This window comes from Eubalaena glacialis, chromosome 11 (genome assembly GCF_028564815.1).
Source record: "Eubalaena glacialis isolate mEubGla1 chromosome 11, mEubGla1.1.hap2.+ XY, whole genome shotgun sequence".
NCBI classification, from domain to species: domain Eukaryota; kingdom Metazoa; phylum Chordata; class Mammalia; order Artiodactyla; family Balaenidae; genus Eubalaena; species Eubalaena glacialis.
The window spans coordinates 110,771,626-110,789,866 of record NC_083726.1 but is presented as its reverse complement, the minus strand read 5'-3'; the positions used below and the strand labels follow the sequence as shown (position 1 = coordinate 110,789,866).

Genomic DNA, 18,241 nt, shown 5'->3' with positions numbered 1-18,241 from the left:
TGGTCTCTAAGTTCTTGTGGCCCTCGTCCATATCTTTATCTCCTACTCACCCGGCTTTACTTTTAAATATAGCACTCACCTCTACCTGATTCTATATTGTTGGATGTCCTCCTCTTCTCACTGGAATATCGGCCCCACGAGGGCAAGGACTCTGAATTGTTCGCTGCTGTATCCTCAGAGCCTGGCACTTAGTAAGCAGTTGGTAAACGTTTGTTGCATCAATGAACAATTAATGTGAACTCTTTCAGGAAGCCTTCCTTGATTGCTCCAACGGTCTCGTTCTCCGAATTTCCACAGCATTTAGTCCGTACCTTTTTTTTTTTTTTTTTTTTTTGGCTGTTTTAACTGTTTCATATATGTGACTCTTCAGCAAGTTTGTCAGCAACTCGGGAGAAACTGTCTCATACATGGTACCCTCCCACCAGCCTATTCCCACCAGGTACCCCTATTTGAGTAAATGAATGCTGCCACCAGCCTGTCCCAGATCTGACCAGAATCCCTCTGGGCTCAGCTCTATTTTGAGTGAAACAGAATCAAAGTGCCTCCTATTAACAGTAATAGTTCCTTGCTTAGAGATTAAAATAACCCGGATAGGAATAACTGTAAAGCCAAATTTTGCATATAATGAACATAAGACTCTGAAGACTTAAGTGGTTTTTCCCAAGGTCACAGCTTCCCCAGGAAGTAGCAAAAGACACCTAAAAATAAAAATTCCAATTAAATGTTTAAATAGAAGATATGTATTTGTAATTGTATCTTTTTAAAAGCGTCCGCTCTCTTTATCACATTTTGGGACTCTGTAACCTGTCTGTGTCAACCCAATAGTGACAGTTGGCAGGATAAGGGTCAACCCAATAGTGACAGTTGGCAGGATAAGGATAACTACCAGACGTAGTTGCTGTATGGGTTAGAGATCGATGATTTGAGAAACCTTGACTTTGGGGGCAGAGATCGAAAAGTGGGAGCAAAATGGTGGTAATCACTGTTAAGTCCTGGTTCTCTTTCTGTTCTTCTCCTATTTACAATAACTGGCACCCCCCGGGGCCTCGGTGTCTCCAATTGTCAACCCTGCTGCTGCCCTTGCTATACGAAGCAAGTTTTAGTGCTTTGAACTCCTTAGAGAAAAGCTTTAGAGAGATAAATGTGGGGCGTAGGGGGAGGAGGGCTGTTAATTTTAGCCTGGGGTTTTCCAGCTGGCACACTGTTTCCATCTTGAATCACTTCCACACCCTGAGCTCTGCCTGGGAGATCCCTCCTCCTGGGGGCTTCCCCACTCCCTGGTTTGGTCTGAGCCACAATGGTAAGCATTCCAGAAAAATGCTTAAGAGAAGCCTGGCTTAGTCATTTGATGCACAGCTCAGGAGGCAAAGAAAGCACAGAGATGAGAGATGCTGGTGCCGGTAGTGATGGGTGACCTCCAAGAAGCAAAGGGGTAGTATGGCCACTGTTTGTGTTCTTGGTCTGTGACTAAGCAGTGACTCTGCTTTGCCACTTGGAGCCTCCTGAGGACCTCCCGAGGCCCCATAGTTTCAGTTTCAACTCTACATGAGATAAAGTTAGGATCCTTCCCCAGGGCCTCCTGACTCTTCCTGGTTAGCATAACAATGGGATTTAGTTTGGGATCATTCCTTTAGGACAACTCAGAACACTCGGACATCTTTCTCCTCTGTCTCTCCCTGCCATCTGACTTTCCATGGGGAAGGAGGGCATTTAGGGAGAAGGAACAGGTAAGAATTTCCTGTGTCTTGCTGGTATATTTTAATTTATTTAAATTTAGAGAAACAGCAGTCTAATCAGGAGATAATTAATTCCCTCTTCATTAGGGACCTTCATGTGTGCCTTTTGCATATGGATGAGCCTTGGGGTCACACTGTCCCTCTGAAGAGTAAGGTGATAAGAGACATGCGCTGTCCGGGCACTTCAGCTCTTCCCCTTCTGTGCCTCCTCTTCCCCCCAACCCCCAGCTGACAAGGACTAGATTCCTGTGGGGAAGGAAGGGAAAGGTTAATGAGGCTTCCTCTCCCATCATCCTCCTCCCCCTCCTCCTCCCCCCTCCCCCTCCCCCTCCTCCTCCCCCTCCCCCTCCTCCTCCTCCTCCTCCCCCTCCTCCTCCTCCTCCTCCTCAGGTCCTTCCCTCACTGCCCCCAGCCCATCCCAGCAGCACCTCTTCCTGCACCCTCAGGTCTCATCCAGCCCTCTCCCTTCCACCAGCTTCGGGCTGGGGTCTCTTCAGGTCCCACTGGGTTGACTCTGAGCCCACCTCAGCAGCATGTTTGCCTCGCACCTCTGCTTTTAGCTGGTTCATCACTCCTTGGCCCGGATCTGCTTCTTTCTTCTTTTTCTTAGGGAGTCTGATGACCCGAACCCACATACTGCTCTGATCCTGAGAAATACACTCCCTCCACCTCGCTCACCGTTGTGTGCTTCGTGGACTCAGCCACACTTCACTTGAGTACACAGTAAAGCGCCCCAACCCCTAAAGCACCCACCTACAGATACGTAGACATTCCTGATTCTAGCTGCAAAAATAAATACATGGAGGCCAACACAGGCCAGGGCAGCCCCCCTCTTGCACGTGACCGTCTCCTCTCCTCCCTGGAGCGCCCCCATTTCCAGGGAGCAAGTGGGGCACAGATGGGGGTGGGGGGAGAAATGGGACCTGGGTGGTTACCATGGCAACAGAACCTAGCAACAGCTGAGAGGCTGCCGTGTGGGTTTTTGCAGGGCTGTTACGAGAACCAGACCTAGAACTGGGGGCTCAGAGGTGACTGATGCCAGCTGGGCAGCCTGCATTCCCTCCTCCAAACGCACCCCTCGATTCCACGCCCACACCCCAGCAGTGCCTCTCAGAGAGGGCAGAGCGGGGAAAGCTATTGAGAGCTAACCGCGGGGCTTCTGGGGACAGCTGTGGGCGGGGGCAGGTGAGGGAGCAAGGCTGCAAATAAAGCAAGCAGGGCAGCCAGCCTCTTTACCGCGGCTCCCTCTCATCGCTTGCCCGTTGCTCCATTTTTCCTTCTCCTTTTGCCCTTCAACCTCCATGTGTCTATCAGCGCTCTCCTCTTCCTTTTCTTGCTTGCGCCATCGCCTGTGCTTCTACATAAGTTTCCCTTTTCTTCTGCCTCCTTTTTCGTGGTCTCTCTTGACCTTCTCTAGCAATTAACAAGCCACTCTTCCAGTTTCTCTCTTGCTCCGGCTGCTCCTTGTCAAGACTGCCCCCTTCAGTGTCTCTTCCTTCCATTCCATCCCGAGTCAAAGCCCCCGAATCCCAACCCCGGGTCAGAGCAGGCCAGGTCACATCGGGTCTGGAGGGGTTACCCGCACCCCCCATCCTTCTTTTCCTCCCTCTTAGCTGCCCATCGCCCCTGCTCCTCTCCTCTCTGTGGGGCTCATAAGGCAGAACCAGGGGACTCAGGTATCTTGCAAAGGCTTTATTTGAAAATTTTGAAACTTACATCCCACAAGAATTCAAGATTATCACCACAAGAAGAAAGAGATAATACAAAAATATATATCACAGCATAGGAGCCAGGTAAGAGAGGGAAGTAGGAAGGAAGGTGGGAAAGCCATGAGAAGTCAGGACAAACCTGAGGGGGGGCGGTGCAAAAGGAGGGAGAGTGGAGGAACCAAGGAGGGAGGGAGGGAGGGGCGGATTGGGAGGCAGAGCTCCCGATGGCCTTGAACCAGCTGGCTCCGGTCCCTGGCAGCCTAGGTGGAGTTAGGGAGGCCCTCAGGGAGGCCGGGAAGTGGAGGACTGGCTCAGGGGGCTCTGAATTCCAGAGTGACACACACAGACAGCCAGGACAGACAAGACAGAAGGACTTGGGAGGCAGGGGAGGGCAAATGGGAGCCCCTTTCTCATGTAGTGCAGCAGGTGACTCCCCAAAAGCCATCTCCCAGACAACAGAATTTAGCAGTGGAGGGGGTAGGAGTTTGGGCCCTCAGTACTCCCATTCCCACAGGAAGCCCTCAGGGTAAGGAGTGCTCGTGTCCTCGGAGCGGGATGGGGGAGACAGCAAAACACATGACGTGGAGCGGGATGGGACCGTGACAGATGGAGGCCCGAGGAGCCCCCAGCTCACCCCCCACCCACCTCTGGGGCAGCATGCAGGGGCCACAGAAACTCAATCAGTGGGTGTTCATGAGACGAGAGTGTGAGCATGACACACAACGCCACAGCGCGGGGCCAGGACATGCACACGAGAGTCCACGGGAGTCACCCACTGACCTCTGAGTGATGGGCCACTGAGCGATGGGTGGGGTGTGGGAGAAGACAAAGGGAACAGTGTGAGACGAAAGGGAGGACGTGAGGGATCCGCGGAGGGGAGAGACATGGCTAGGGAGACTGGCCGTACAAGAGCATGAGTGTGTGCAGTGGCTCGTGAGGGGAGAGGTGAGTGTGCAAGGCTCTCATGTGAGTGTGTCAGGGCGGGGCCGGGGGCCAGAAGCCACAGATATGTGAGGCCCCCACCTAAAGGAGGCTGAGCAGGTGCGCTCGCCCGCGGGCTAGCGAGTGTTCCGAGGCGCCCACGGCCGCCCTGCCCTCAGCGGGATGGGGGCTGTGCCGGCCCCTTGGCCCCCTGCTTGGTGGCAGCCCAGCCTTGGGGGGGATCACAGATTCACCAAGGGAATCCTGAGAGGAAAAGGGAAAGGGCATCGTCAGGAACCAAGAGGCAGGCCAGAATCGAGAGGGCAGTCCAAGAAATAAAAGGGATCAAGGTTAAGAGGGCAGAGTTGGAGTTAAGTGGCAGCATGAGAACAGGACACAGATCCACAGACAGCGGGAGATGGAAGGGTTCCCCCGGAGAGGAGGGGTCCAGTCTCCCGGGGTGGGGGGCAGGTCTGCCTCCTTTCCACCCACCCGGGAGGGAGCGCCCCAATCCCACAATCGCAGCCCCGAGGTGCCTCCCCTGCCCGCCCTCCCAGCCCTCTGCCCTGCCCTCACCGGTTCAGCTGGAAGGCTGGAGCCCCCTTGGGCTGGGGCATCCCAGGCCGGGGTCCCCCTCGGGGCTCCTCGTGGTCAGGGGTGGGGGTGGGCGAGTCCCCGAAGGCCCCCAGCACAGTGACCCCGGCTGGGGACAGGTCTGTCAAGGGCTGCTGGCTCTCCTCCTGCCTCAGGGCACCTTGCTGCCCAGAGGGCCTGCGCCGCTTCTGGCTGCGGTCCCAGCTGGTGCCCAAAAGAAAAGAGGTTCTCACACACTCAGGAAGCCCCCAACCTGGGCCTCCAGCGCTGGTCACCCCCAGACTCCCTCAGGCACCCGCAACATCCTACAGCAGAGAAACCAGCCTCTAACAGGTCCCTAAGCCCCGCGTCCTGAGACCGCGTCCACAAAACCACTTCCTCTCCCCGCCAGGGGGCTCGGGAATCTAAGCCACCCTCTCGCCTGGTTCAGATCCACAGAATGAGTAGCTCCTCCCCACAGACACCCAGAGTCCCCCAGAACCGCCTCTCCCCCACGCATACCCAGCAGAGCCATTTCCCTCCGCAGCAGGCGCCTGGCAGGTTTAGTTCTAGTTCAAAGTCAGCTAATGACCTGGACACCTGAGTCTAATGATTCTTGCAGTAAAGTGTGAAGGACTGAGCGACCCGATATTAAGTGTGTGCAAAGAAAGCTCGGATTTTTCTCCCTCCTCCCCAGGCAGCCTTAAGAAGGGGCTCTGCAGAATGGGTCTTGGAGGATACGGGGACAAGGGGTAGCCACCAAAGCCCCCGTGCACACAAATGACTCCCCCCCCCATCACCCTTGTATTTCCCCAGAAGGAATCTGCACTCATTTCTCAGAGCTTCCCCCACCCGAATCCTTCCTACCTCTTCCCAAAGTCTTGCCTTAATCCACCACTTCCTATCCCACCGCCAGCAAAACTGCCGCCCTGGCTCCTTCCCTCCTTCCAGCCAAACGTAGCCAAACATTGCTGGGGATGCCAGCATCTCCTCCCCCCACCCCAGCTTACCAGAACTTGAAGATGATGCCAGTGGCCACGAGAACAATGATAACAGAGATGGTAATTGTGACATAGAGCTGAGGGTCCACACCTGCTTGGGGTAGGGAGAAATTTTTAGGGAGGCCTGAGGTGGGGGGAGCCGAGAGAGGCTGGGGGTGGGGTTGGAGTGTTGCCGTTTGAAGCCACATCGCCCAACTCTTTCTGCTTCTCTGGAGCTCCCCCCCGCGCTTTATTTTTATCATCGGCTTTCCCCAGAGTTTTCAGCCCTTTTCCTCCCAAATCCTTCTTCTCCACTTCCCCAAATCTTCTGTATATATGGGATGAGGAGGAGGTTCCAAAGTCAGAGAGAACTTCTCTCTCTGCACAGAAACTAGGGAGTGGAAATGTCCATCTCCACCCTGGCCCTACCCCCAGACCACTGGCCCCGTCTCAGCGCTCCCTGAGCTGAGATGTCACCCCAAAGGGCTCGTTCATTTCCTCTGCCTGGAATACTCCCACTGTTTCCAAGGTCCAGCTTAAATGTCAATTCTTGGAAGATGTCCTGATCCCCAGGCAGAAGTAGTCTCTCCCTTCTCTCTCGGCCTAAAAACATGCTGTGCGCGCCTCCATTAGAGCATTTAGTACATTGATTCATCCCCAAGTGTTTACACATCTGTCTTCTCCAGTGGACCTGAGCTCCTCTGAGGCAGGACCTCTGTTGCTTCCTTTAGAGTCTTCAGCCAGCCTCCCCCCACCGCCCCAAATCCCTACCAACCTCCCCAACTCCCACTCACCTTCCCCGCGGCCCCCGAACAGGACCGGCCGCAGGGTGGCAGGTGCTTCTCCAAGGCTAAGCCCATCTCCATCACCCCGCATGGAGTCTGAGTTGGGGTGTGGGGTGGCCAGCCCATGCGGGGCTGCAAAACCATAGTCCAGGGGCAGAAATCCAGGATTGGCAGAGTTGGGGTCCCCCCCATCCTCTCGAGACACTGTAGGACCCCACACAATAGCCCAGGGGTACTGGGATGAGGGTGGCCCCTCTTCAAAGCCTGATGGGGTGGCCGGGGGCAAGGTGCCCGGCAGGACTTGCCGACGTGATCTTGGGACCCGCGGGGAGCGGCTTGGTGGAGGTGCCCGCTCCCACACGCACACATGGCGTGGGGCTGAGGGCCCTCCCCGGGCACAGGGGGGCCGGGCTGGGGCTGGTGGGGTCCGAGGGGAGGAGGAGGAAGCTTGAGCAGGCGGTGGGAGGGGCAGCAACAGCAGTGGCCAGAGAGGGAGGAGATGGGACAGCAGCAGTGCAGGCCTGTGGGAAGGGAGAGAGAGCGGGTGAAACCAAGGCCATCTTGGGCTTATGTGTGCAGAGGACAGGCTGCCTCCCTCCAAGACTCTGTGCAAAAAGTAGGTGGGCCTTGGGAAGACTGGTTTCATTTCCCATCTTCCTAGGGTCTAGCCCTCAGGATGGAAGGCCCCAGGTGGGCCTAGGAGGGAAAGGGCCAAGACCCCAGGGAAAGTGGCTTCCAAGCTTCCCCTGCTGGGCCAGACTTACCACATTCTGGACTCCATGTCCGAGATCCTCCTCAGAGATGACCCAGATTTTCAGCCTTTACTGGGGGAGAGAGGGGTCGTCACATCCCAACCCTGCCCTGAGTACTTCCCCAGCTCATTCATCCACCAGGTCACCTCCATCTCCCCTCCCAGCTGTGGCTGCCAGCTAAGCTGCTGCCACTCAGGACCCACAGCTGCCTAGCATCCTCTTGCGGGGGGTGGGGAGCGGGGAGGGGAACCCCCAGAGTGGTCCCCTGTCTAGCCCCCAGCCCCTATCTACACAACTTCCCAGGTCCCTGTTACCTCCCCACCCCAGAGACTACTCTCACTTCTCTGGCTTCCTTCCGTCTCACTTCCTCTGCCCACAGCTCCTAGCTTTTCTTAGATCTTAATTTAGAGCCAAGAACCTTGTGATTCCTTGAGCACCTACCGCGAGGGAGGGAGTTTGAGTGGGGGAGGGAAGAGGAAGTCAATCTGAGTGAGTGTGTGAACGTGTGTGGCTGCACAGGGGCAGCATCCCAGCCTGCCCACCCCACTTGTTGTCTGAGGCATTTCTCTTATGATTGAATGGCCCCAGGAATCTCATCTTCAGGAGCAGGGGAAGAGGAGATGGAGGGATGGAAGGAAAGAGAGAAAGAGAGAGGTGGGCGGGAGAAAAACTACAGAATATAATATTTGCTCAATGTTCGATCATCCAAATGCACAGGTGCCCTCTGAGGGGAGGTGGAGTTGGGGAGAGGCCACCCCCTCAAATGTAGCTCTCCTGGGTGAAGAGTCCTGGGAGAATCGGGACGGATGCTTTGAAAGAAGAGGACACGTTCTCAGAGCTGAGGGTGGTGGATCCAGGCGGCGGCAGCAGGCTCCCCAGTGAATGAGGATATGACACTTGGCGTCCTCTGGATTCTGGGTCTAAATCTGGACGTTAAGCGCTCTCAGAGAATAACAGGGGAGTAAGGTGGGGGAGTCTGGGGAAGGGATTGGGGAAGTGGGCTGTGGGGAGAGATGTGAAGCGATGATGGCCTGAGAGAGGGAAGGCTGGTGAGGCGTGAGAAGGGAAGAGGAAGCAGGTGAAGGGGGCTAGTCCTGAAAGAACGGACTGGGGGGCGCAGAGAAGATCGGCAGCTGGAGGATGCTGAGGATGAGAGTAAAGGTCAGGGAGGGAAGCTGAGGGGGTGAAGCGGTCACAGGAGCCGGGAAGAAGGAGGAAGGGCAGGAGGAGGAGGAAGGAAAGGTCCAGGCAGGACGGGAAGTGGAGATCATGGAAGGGGAAGGGAGAAGAGGGATGGAGGGGACCAGGGATGGGGAGGAAGGAAGGGGGAAAGGAGAGAACATGGTACTGAGGACAAAATGAGACAAGGAAGGGACGGGGGATGGAAAACGGGAACAGCAAAGATGGAGGAGATGGAAATTGTTTCTTCCAACGGAAAGGGATACGGAGCTACGGAGAGAGGCAGGGATGGGGGCCTGGTGGGAAAAAAGGAGACGGAACCGGGAAAAGAGCGAAGCTGCAGGGACAGAGGAAGGCGTGTGAGCCAGGGGAGGGGGAAAGGGCTCCCAGGGACGTCCGTGGCCAGCTGACTCCAGGACCCACTCGCCTCTCCGCCTGTGCACCCCCCCTCCCCAACCAACGTCATCTCCAGTCCCCGGACCCCGCACCCCTTAGTCACCCCCTCCAGGAAGCCCCAAGTCCCCCGGCTGGCGCGCCACCCCCCCCTCCCCTCGCTCCTCACCGACCTGTTGTGCGCAGGAGACGAGCTGGGGGTGGGGCGGGAGCCTCGGGCTGGGGGAACCGGGCCCCATCCCCAGCGCGGCCGCGAGCCCACCCCTCCCACAGGCCCACGCTCCCCGGACAGGGCTGGAAAGCGATAAGGGGGGCGGGGGACGAGGACCAGGAGGTAGGCGAGGGGTCTCCTTGGGCGGGAGCGCCGAGAGCAGAAAGGGAAGCCGAGGCAGGAGGATGCAAGGAGCCGGGGGCTGAGCCCAGGGCGGGAGGAAGGCAACGGCGGGGACAGCGACAGCTGCGCCAGGAGGGCAGGATGGAGTCGGGACCCGCGGAGCGAAGGAAAGCGTGGTGGGGAAGGCGCGCTTACGGGCTGGAGGCTCGAGCCGGGCGAGGGACCGCGCCGGGAGGGGCGGGGGGCGAAAGGCGCGGAGTCGGGGAGGGTAGGGCTCCCTCGGGCGGGGGCGGGGGGGTCCCTCTCGCTCACCTGCATGCCTGGCGCGGCGGCGCGACGGCTGCGGGAGCTCGGGGCTGCGCCGGGCTGGGGGGTCGCGGGAGCGGGTGGGGCACTGGGCATGGTCGGGGGGTTCTGAGGGCAGCGGGGTGCTGTAGAAGGTGGGAGCGGGCGCCCGGGGCGCGGGGCGGCGGCGGCGGCGGGAGATGCTCGGCTCGGCTCGGCTCGGCTCGGGCTGCGCTCGGCCCGGCGGGGCTCGGCGCGGCCGCTCGGAGCGCTCGGTCTCCGCCTCTCCCCCTCCCGCATGGTTTAACCCTCCCGCTGCCGCGCCTGGGAAGCCGCGCCCGGCTGCGTCCCAGGTGGAGAACGCGAGAGGGCAGCGGAGGGTGAACACCGTCCGATTCCCCGGGTTCCGGTGGCGGGCTTCTTCACCCTTCTCCCCGACTCCAAGGACACCCTTGGTTGCCCCAGTCAATCTCTGAGATTCTGAGTCACCCAAAGCTCTGTGACCCCAACTCTGTTTCGCCCCTGCTGGAGAGTGCTGAGTGCCGGGGATGAGGTGCGGGTGAGGGTGGGAGTGGAGACCTTGGATTATCCCAACAGCTTGATCCCCTGATTCCATTCTGGTCCTGCTGCAATGCATTCTCCCCGAAGCAAACCAAACGATCTTTAAAATAGGTAGACCGAGTTGCATTACTCAGCTTTTCTAGCGCTCAGGGTATCCAAACTCCTCACCGTGACTTACAGGGCCCTGTATAACCTGGCCCCGCCCCTCCTAACACTCTTCATGCCCCAGCCGCACTGGACCTGATCTATGTTACTAGAATTAGAAGGGCTTAACCTGCCACAGGGCCTTTGCATTTGCTGTTCCCACTGCCTGGAATGTTTTACCCTGGCTTTTCACAATGATTCACTCGTTTCATTAAAATTTCACTTAGATCCAATGTCACCTCCTCTGCGAGGGCTTCCCTAACCTCTCTGTCTAAATGGGCTTCCCCTGCCCCCACTCTCATCCTGTCCTACACACCGCCCCCCTCTCTTTCAGGTTACCCTGTTTTACTTGGGTTGCATTTCCAGGACACCACACTCTTCTAGTTTCCCTTCATCCTCCCTGGCTTTTCCTTCTCCGTCTTCTGCTTGACCTCTAAATGATAGAGCTTCCTAGGGCTTAGTCCTTGGCCCCCTTCTCGTTCCACATTCTCTGTCCAGTGATGTCATCCAGTCCCAGGGCTTAAATACTATGTAAATGTCAGCAAGTCCTAAATTTATATCCAGCGCTCCAGACTCATTTATCCAACAGCCTACTTGACATCTCCACTTGGATGCCTAATAGCCATGCAAAGCTCATATGGCTCACATAGATGTCTCGAATTACCACTGCTGCCCCCCACCAATCCATTTCTCTCCCAGTAGTGTTCCCCATCCTGGGATATGATGGCTTCTCTTCCCCATCCTGGGATATGATGGGTTTTGAGGCTAAAAACCTAGGAAACATCCTTCCTCCCTTTCCCTTTTCTCACTGATTCCCACCGTGTATCTAATTCATCAGCAAGTTCTGTGAGCTCTGCGTCTAAAATATGTCCTGAATTCATCTCCTTCTCTCCATCATTGTTATAATCTTGCTATAAGCTTGTTGCTTCTGCCCTTGCCCTTTACAAACTAGTCTTCACAGTATCTAGTAATTTTTTTTAATATACAGCAGGTTCTTATTAGTTATCCATTTTATACATATTAGTGTATATATGTCAATCCCAATCTCCCAATTCATCCCACCACCACCACCCCCAACCCCCTGCCGCTTTCCCCGCTTGGTGTCCATATGTTTGTTCTCTACATCTGTGTCTCAATTTCTGCCCTGCAAACCGGTTCATCTGTACCATTTTTCTAGGTTCCACATATATGCATTAATATACGATATTTGTTTTTCTCTTTCTGACTTACTTCACTCTGTATGACAGTCTCTAGATTCATCCATGTCTCTACAAATGACCCAATTTCGTTCCTTTTTATGGCTGAGTAATATCCCAATGTATATATGTACCACATCTTCTTTATCCATTCCTCTGTCGATGGGCATTTAGGTTGCTTCCATGACCTGGCTATTGTAAATAGTGCTGCAATGAACATTGGGGTGCATGTGTCTTTTTGAATTATGGTTTTCTCTGGGTATAAGCCCAGTAGTGGGATTGTTGGGTCATATGGTAATTCTATTTTTAGTTTTTTAAGGAACCTCCATACTGTTCTCCATAGTGGCTGTATCAATTTACATTCCCACCAACAGTGCAGGAGGGTTCCCTTTTCTCCACACCCTCTCCAGCATTTGTTGTTTGTAGATTTTCTGATGATGCCCATTCTAACTGGTGTGAGCTGATACCTCATAGTAGTTTTGATTTGCATTTCTCTAATAATTAGTGATGTTGAGCAGCTTTTCATGTGCTTCTTGGCCATCTGTATGTCTTCTTTGGAGAAATGTCTATTTAAGTCTTCTGCCTATTTTTGGATTGGGTTGTTTGTTTTTTTAACATTGAGCTGCATGAGCTGTTTATATATTTTGGAGATTAATCCTTTGTCCGTTGATTCGTTTGCAAATATTTTCTCCCATTTTGAGGGTTGTCTTCTCGTCTTGTTTATGGTTTCCTTTGCTGTGCAAAAACTTTTAAGTTTCATTAGGTCCCATTTGTTTATTTTTGGTTTTATTTCCATTACTCTAGGAGGTGGATCAAAAAAGATCTTGCTGTGATTTATGTCAAAGAGTGTTCTTCCTATGTTTTCCTCTAAGAGTTTTATACTGTCCAGTCTTACATTTAGGTCTCTAATCCATTTAGAGTTTATTTTTGTGTATGGTGTTAGGGAGTGTTCTAATTTCATTCTTTTACATGGAGCTGTCCAGTTTTCCCAGCACCACTTATTGAAGAGACTGTCTTTTCTCCACTGTATATCCTTGCCTCCTTTGTCATAGCTTAGTTGGCCATAGGTGCGTGGGTTTATCTCTGGGCTTTCTATCCTGTTCCATTGATCTATGTTTCTGTTTTTGTGCCAGAACCATATTGTCTTGATTACTGTAGCTTTGTAGTATAGTCTGAAGTCAGGGAGTCTGATTCCTCCAGCTCCGTTTTTTTCCCTCAAGACTGCTTTGGCTATTCAGGGTCTTTTGTGTCTCCATACAAATTTTAAGATTTTTTGTTCTAGTTCTGTAAAAAATGCCATTGGTAATTTGATAGGGATTGCATTGAATCTGTAGATTGCTTTGGGTAGTGTAGTCGTTTTCACAATGTTGATTCTTCCAATCCAAGAACATGGTATGTCTCTTCATCTGTTTGTATCATCTTTAATTTCTTTCATCAGTGTCTTATAGTTTTCTGCATACAGGTCTTTTGTCTCCTTAGGTAGGTTTATTCCTAGGTATTTTATTCTTTTTGTTGCAGTGGTAAATGGGAGTGTTTCCATAATTTCTCTTTCAGATTTTTCATCATTAGTGTATAGGAATGCAAGAGATTTCTGTGCATTAATTTTGTATCCTGCAACTTTACCAAATTCATAGATTAGCTCTAGTAGTTTTCTGGTGGCATCTTTAGGATTCTGTATTTATAGTATCATGTCATCTGCAAACAGTGACAGTTTTACTTCTTCTTTTCCAATTTGTATTCCTTTTATTTCTTTTTCTTCTCTGATTGCCGTGGCTAGGACTTCCAGAACTACGTTGAATAATAGTGGTGAGAGTGGACATCCTTGTCTTGACGCTGATCTTAGAGGAAATGCTTTCAGTTTTTCACCATTGACAATGATGTTTGCTGTGGGTTTGTCATATATGGCCTTTATTATGTTGAGGTAGGTTCCCTCTATACCAACTTTCTGGAGAGTTTTTATCATAAATGGGTGTTGAATTTTGGCAAAAGCTTTTTCTGCATCTATTGAGATGATCATATGGTTTTTATTCTTCAATTTGTTATTATGGTATATCACATTGATTGATTTGCGTATATTGAAGAATCCTTGCATCCCTGGGATAAATCCCACTTGATCATGGTGTATGATCCTTTTAATGTGTTGTTGGATTCTGTTTGCTAGTATTTTGTTGAGGATTTTTGCATCTATATTCATCAGAGATAATTGGTCTGTAATTTTCTTTTTTTGTAGTATCTTTGTCTGGTTTTGGTATCAAGGTGATGGTGGCCTCATAGAATGAGTTTGGAAGTGTTCCTTCCTCTGCAATTTTTGGAAGAGTTTGAGAAGGAGGGGTGTTAGCTCTTCTCTAAATGTTTGATAGAATTCGCCTGTGAAGCCATCTGGTCCTGGACTTTTGTTTGTTGGAAGATTTTTAATCACAGTTTCAATTTCATTACTTGTGATTGGTCTGTTCATATTTTCTATTTCTTCCTGGTTCAGTCTTGGAAGGTTATACCTTTCTAAGAATTTGTCCTTTTCTTCCCGGTTGTCCATTTTATTGGCGTAGAGTTGCTTGTAGTAGTCTCTTAGGATGCTTTGTATTTCTGCGGTATCTGTTGTAACTTCTCCTTTTTCATTTCTGATTTTATTGATTTGAGTCCTCTCCCTCTTTTTTTGATGAGTCTGGCTAATGGTTTATCAATTTTGTTTATCTTCTCAAAGAACCAGCTTTTAGTTTTATTGATCTTTGCTACTGTTTTCTTTGTTTCTATTTCATTTATTTCTGCTCTGATCTTTATGATTTCTTTCCTTCTGGTAACTTTGGGTTTTGTTTGTTCTTCTTTCCCTAGTTCCTTTAGGTGTAAGGTTAGATTGTTTATTTGAGATTTTTCTTGTTTCTTGAGGTAGGCTTGGATAGCTATAAACTTCCCTCTTAGAACTGCTTTTGCTGCATCCCATAGGTTTTGGATCGTCGTGTTTTCATTGTCATTTGTCTCTAGGTATTTTTTGATTTCCTCTTTGATTTCTTCAGTGATCTCTTGGTTATTTAGTAACGTATTGTTTAGCCTCCATGTGTTTGTGTTTTTTACGTTTTTTTCCCTGTAACTGATTTCTAATCTCATAGCGTTGTGGTCAGAAAAGATGCTTGTTATGATTTCAGTTTTCTTAAATTTACTGAGACTTGATTTGTGACCCAAGATGTGATCTATCCTGGAGAATGTTCCATGTGCACTTGAGAAGAACATGTAATCTGCTGTTTTTGGATGGAATATCCTATAAATATTAATTAAATCTATCTGGTCTATTGTGTCATTTAAAGCTTGTGTTTCCTTATCAATTTTCTGTTTGGATGATATGTCCATTGGTGTAAGTGAGGTGTTAAAGTCCCCCACTATTACCGTTACTGTTGATTTCCTCTTTTATAGCTGTTAGCAGTTGCCTTATGTATTGAGATGCTCCTATGTTGGGTGCATATATATTTATAATTGTTATATCTTCTTCTTGGATTAATCCCTTGATCATTATGTAGTGTCCTTCCTTGTCTCTTGTAACATTCTTTATTTTAAAGTCAATTTTATCTGATATGAGTATTGCTACTCCAGCTTTCTTTTGATTTCCATTTGCATGGAATATCTTTTTCCATCCCCTCACTTTCAGTGTGTATGTGTCCCTAGGTCTGAAGTAGGTCTCTTGTAGACAGCATATATATGGGTCTTGTTTTTGTATCCATTCAGCGAGCCTGTGTCTTTTGCTTGGAGCATTTATTCCATCATGTTTAAGGTAATCATCGATATGTATGTTCCTATTACCATTTTCTTAATTGATTTGGGTTTGTTTTTGTAGGTCCTTTTCTTCTCTTATGTTTCCCACTTAGAGAAGTTCCTTTAGCGTTTGTTGTAGAGCTGGTTTGGTGGTGCTGAATTCTCTTAGCTTTTGCTTGTCTGTAAAGCTTTTGATTTCTCCATCGAATCTGAATGAGATCCTTGCTGGGTAGAGTAATCTTGGTTGTAGGTTCTTCCTTTTCATCACTTTAAATATATCATGCCACTCCCTTCTGGCTTGCAGAGTTTCTGCTGAGAAATCAGCTGTTAACCTTACGGGAGTTCCCTTGTATGTTATTTGTCGTTTTTCCCTTGCTGCATTCAATAATTTTTCTTTGTCTTTAATCTTTGCCAATTTGAGTACTATGTGACTTGGCGTGTTTCTCCTTGGGTTTATCCTGTATGGGACTCTCTGCGCTTCCTGGACTTGGGTGGCTATTTCCTTTTCCATGTTAGGGAAGTTTTCAACTATAATCTCTTCAAATGTTTTCTCGGGTCCTTTCTCTCTCTCTTCTCCTTCTGGGACCCCTATAATGCGAATGTTGTTGCGTTTAATGTTGTCCCAGAGGTCTCTTAGGCTGTCTTCATTTCTTTTCATTCTTTTTTCTTTATTCCGTTCCACAGCAGTGAATTCCACCATTCTGTCTTCCAGGTCACTTATCCGTTCTTCTGCCTCAGTTATTCTGCTATTGATTCCTTCTAGTGTAGTTTTCATTTCAGTTATTGTATTGTTCATCTCTGTTTATTTGTTCTTTAATTCTTCTAGGTCTTTGTTAAACATTTCTTGCATCTTCTCGATCTTTGCCTCCATTCTTTTTCCGAGGTCCTGGATCATCTTCACTATCATTATTCTGAATTCTTTTTCTGGAAGGTTGCCTATCTCCACTTCATTTAGTTGTTTTTCTGGGGTTTTATCTTGTTCCTTCATCTGGTACATAGCCCTCTGCCTTTTCATCTTGTCTATCTTTCTGTGAATGTGGTTTTTGTTCCACAGGCTGCAGGATTGTTGTTCTTCTTGCTTCTGCTGTCTGCTCTCTAACGCATCTATTCTTGATAAGAGCCCCTAGGAGGCTCTAGAATGTCCTGTCGCTATCCCTCCTCCTGGCTCCACTTTTCATGTCAGCTTGGTTTTTAGTTCAGCCATTCTTTCTTGAGATTCCTTTCAAAACAGGCGAACTTTTCACACTCCGTGTCACCTTTCACCAGTTGTGGGCAGTGATTTGACTGTGGATCCAAGCCCCTTTGATTGGATTCCTCTAAAGAAAGTTCAGCGCTGGGAATAAGCACCTTTAACTGGAAATGTTGGCTTATCTGCTGCTAGTGTTGGAGGGTCTCCTGCAGAGGCAGCAGGTGGCTGCGGCTCACGGCGGGGACAAGGACACTGGCAGCAGAAGTTCTGGAAAGTGATCCTTGGCGTGAGCCCTCCCAGAGTACGCCATTAGCCCCAGCAAAGAGCAGCTAGGCCTCTAGTAATGTTTTGAAAATCTAAATTGTATCATATTCTTGCTTGCTTAAAATATTTGAGTGGCTTTTCATTATGCTTGGAGTAAATCTGAACTCCTTGTTAGGAGAGGCCCTCCAATTCCTACTCCTCAATATTCAAACAACGTGCCAGATCAGACTTCTTGATGTTCTAAACATCTGAAATTATCCTCTTGGCACCCCTGTACTTTTCATCCCCTCTTCCTGGAATCCTTTGCCCCCCGCATCTTCACCTAGTTGGCTCCCTCTTGTCATTCAGCCACCCACTCTGTCTCATTAGTATGTTTCACTGTTTTTCCAACTCATCACTCTCTGAAATGATCTTATATTTGTTTACTGTTTATTGTCTGACCCCACCCACCCCCACATACACTAGAGAACAAAGACCTCATTTGCCTCGTTTACCCTGTATCCTTCCTTGGCGCCTGGCAGATAGTAGATGCTCAATGTTTATTGCTTAGCGAACTTCACCTGGGACCCCTGCCCACTCCAAGCTCTTCATTCTCTCCTCTGCTCTCCACCTGCCTTTCCAGTCTATCTGCCTGCTCTCCATGATCTCTTCCCTGTGCAGAATGCTTTAAGCCAAGTCTCTGCTTACACCCCTGCCCCTCCAGACTCTCACCCCTCATCCCCTGTGTTATTACTATCATTAGCCTGACACACTCGCCTCCCGGAAGGAAACCTGCTGTTCTGACCGGCATCTGCAGTGGCTGCCCTCCTGCTTGTCTGTCCCTGACAGCCCTTCATTCCGAGGTCAGAAGACAGTGAGTGAGCCCTCCTCCTAGTGTCTCCCAGTGGCCGGGAAAGACGGTGCACACTGGATGCAAACCAGGCCATGTCAGGCAGGGTGTGCAAATCCTGGGCCCCAGTGAGCCCCAGCTGCATCCTGAGGATATGATGGGTGTGGGTCAAATTTATCAAGTGAATATTCACTAGCAGTGTAAGTGACTTTTACACTGAAGACTTTGGGTCATTATGAATTATTTCTCATATTCCTGATTGATTCATTCTTTCAGTGACTATTTTTTGAACGCCTACTACATGCTGGGTACTGTGTTACAGTCTGGGGCATGGTGGAGAGCAAGAACAAAGTCATCACTGTCTTCATGGAACTTAGAATGGAGCCAGGGAGACAATGAAACACAGAGTGATACATGTGTCTTCAGATGAATTTGAGGACCTTCTCACATTCCACAGTCTATAAATTCTCTCCTTGTGCCTGGCTCTGCTGGTATCTTTATCATTATCTCTGGGCTCACTGGGACTTCCCAGTATTTGTCAGGGTAAATTTCTGTCTGTTTCCTGTCCTCAAATGTCGGTTCTCCTGAACCCTTCTCCCTCTCAGCTGATGATCTCGCTTGTTGCTTTTTTGAGAAAATAGAAGCAGGCAGAAGAGAACTTCCCCACTTC

The 18,241-nt window shown here is 50.3% G+C and overlaps 1 protein-coding gene across 3 annotated transcripts; it reads right to left on the bottom strand.

Moving 5' to 3' along the window:
- Positions 1-3,463: 3,463 nt before the first annotated feature.
- PIANP (PILR alpha associated neural protein) lies at positions 3,464-9,877 on the bottom strand. Of its 3 annotated transcripts, none has more exons than XM_061205041.1 (6): positions 9,675-9,877; positions 7,469-7,528; positions 6,714-7,225; positions 5,950-6,031; positions 4,943-5,164; positions 3,464-4,630 (listed from the first exon to the last, which is right to left on the bottom strand). In XM_061205041.1, exons 2-6 carry the CDS (start codon positions 7,483-7,485, stop codon positions 4,609-4,611), a joined length of 855 nt encoding a protein of 284 aa, XP_061061024.1. In that variant the 5' UTR covers positions 7,486-7,528; positions 9,675-9,877; the 3' UTR covers positions 3,464-4,608. The 3 variants fall into 3 exon arrangements, with proteins under 3 accessions (XP_061061024.1, XP_061061026.1, XP_061061025.1); XM_061205043.1 differs by lacking the exon at positions 9,675-9,877 and adding an exon at positions 9,558-9,581; XM_061205042.1 differs by lacking the exon at positions 9,675-9,877 and adding an exon at positions 9,202-9,224.
- Between the last annotated feature and the right edge of the window lie 8,364 nt (positions 9,878-18,241).

Bases quoted from the DNA above. Each gene is read 5' to 3' on its own strand.
- PIANP (XM_061205041.1), bottom strand. The intron at 6,032-6,713 runs GTGAGTGGGAGT...TACCCCAAGCAG, and splicing joins GTTCGGGGGCCGCGGGGAAG to GTGTGGACCCTCAGCTCTAT. The intron at 5,165-5,949 runs GTAAGCTGGGGT...TTTGGGCACCAG, and splicing joins GGCATCATCTTCAAGTTCTG to CTGGGACCGCAGCCAGAAGC.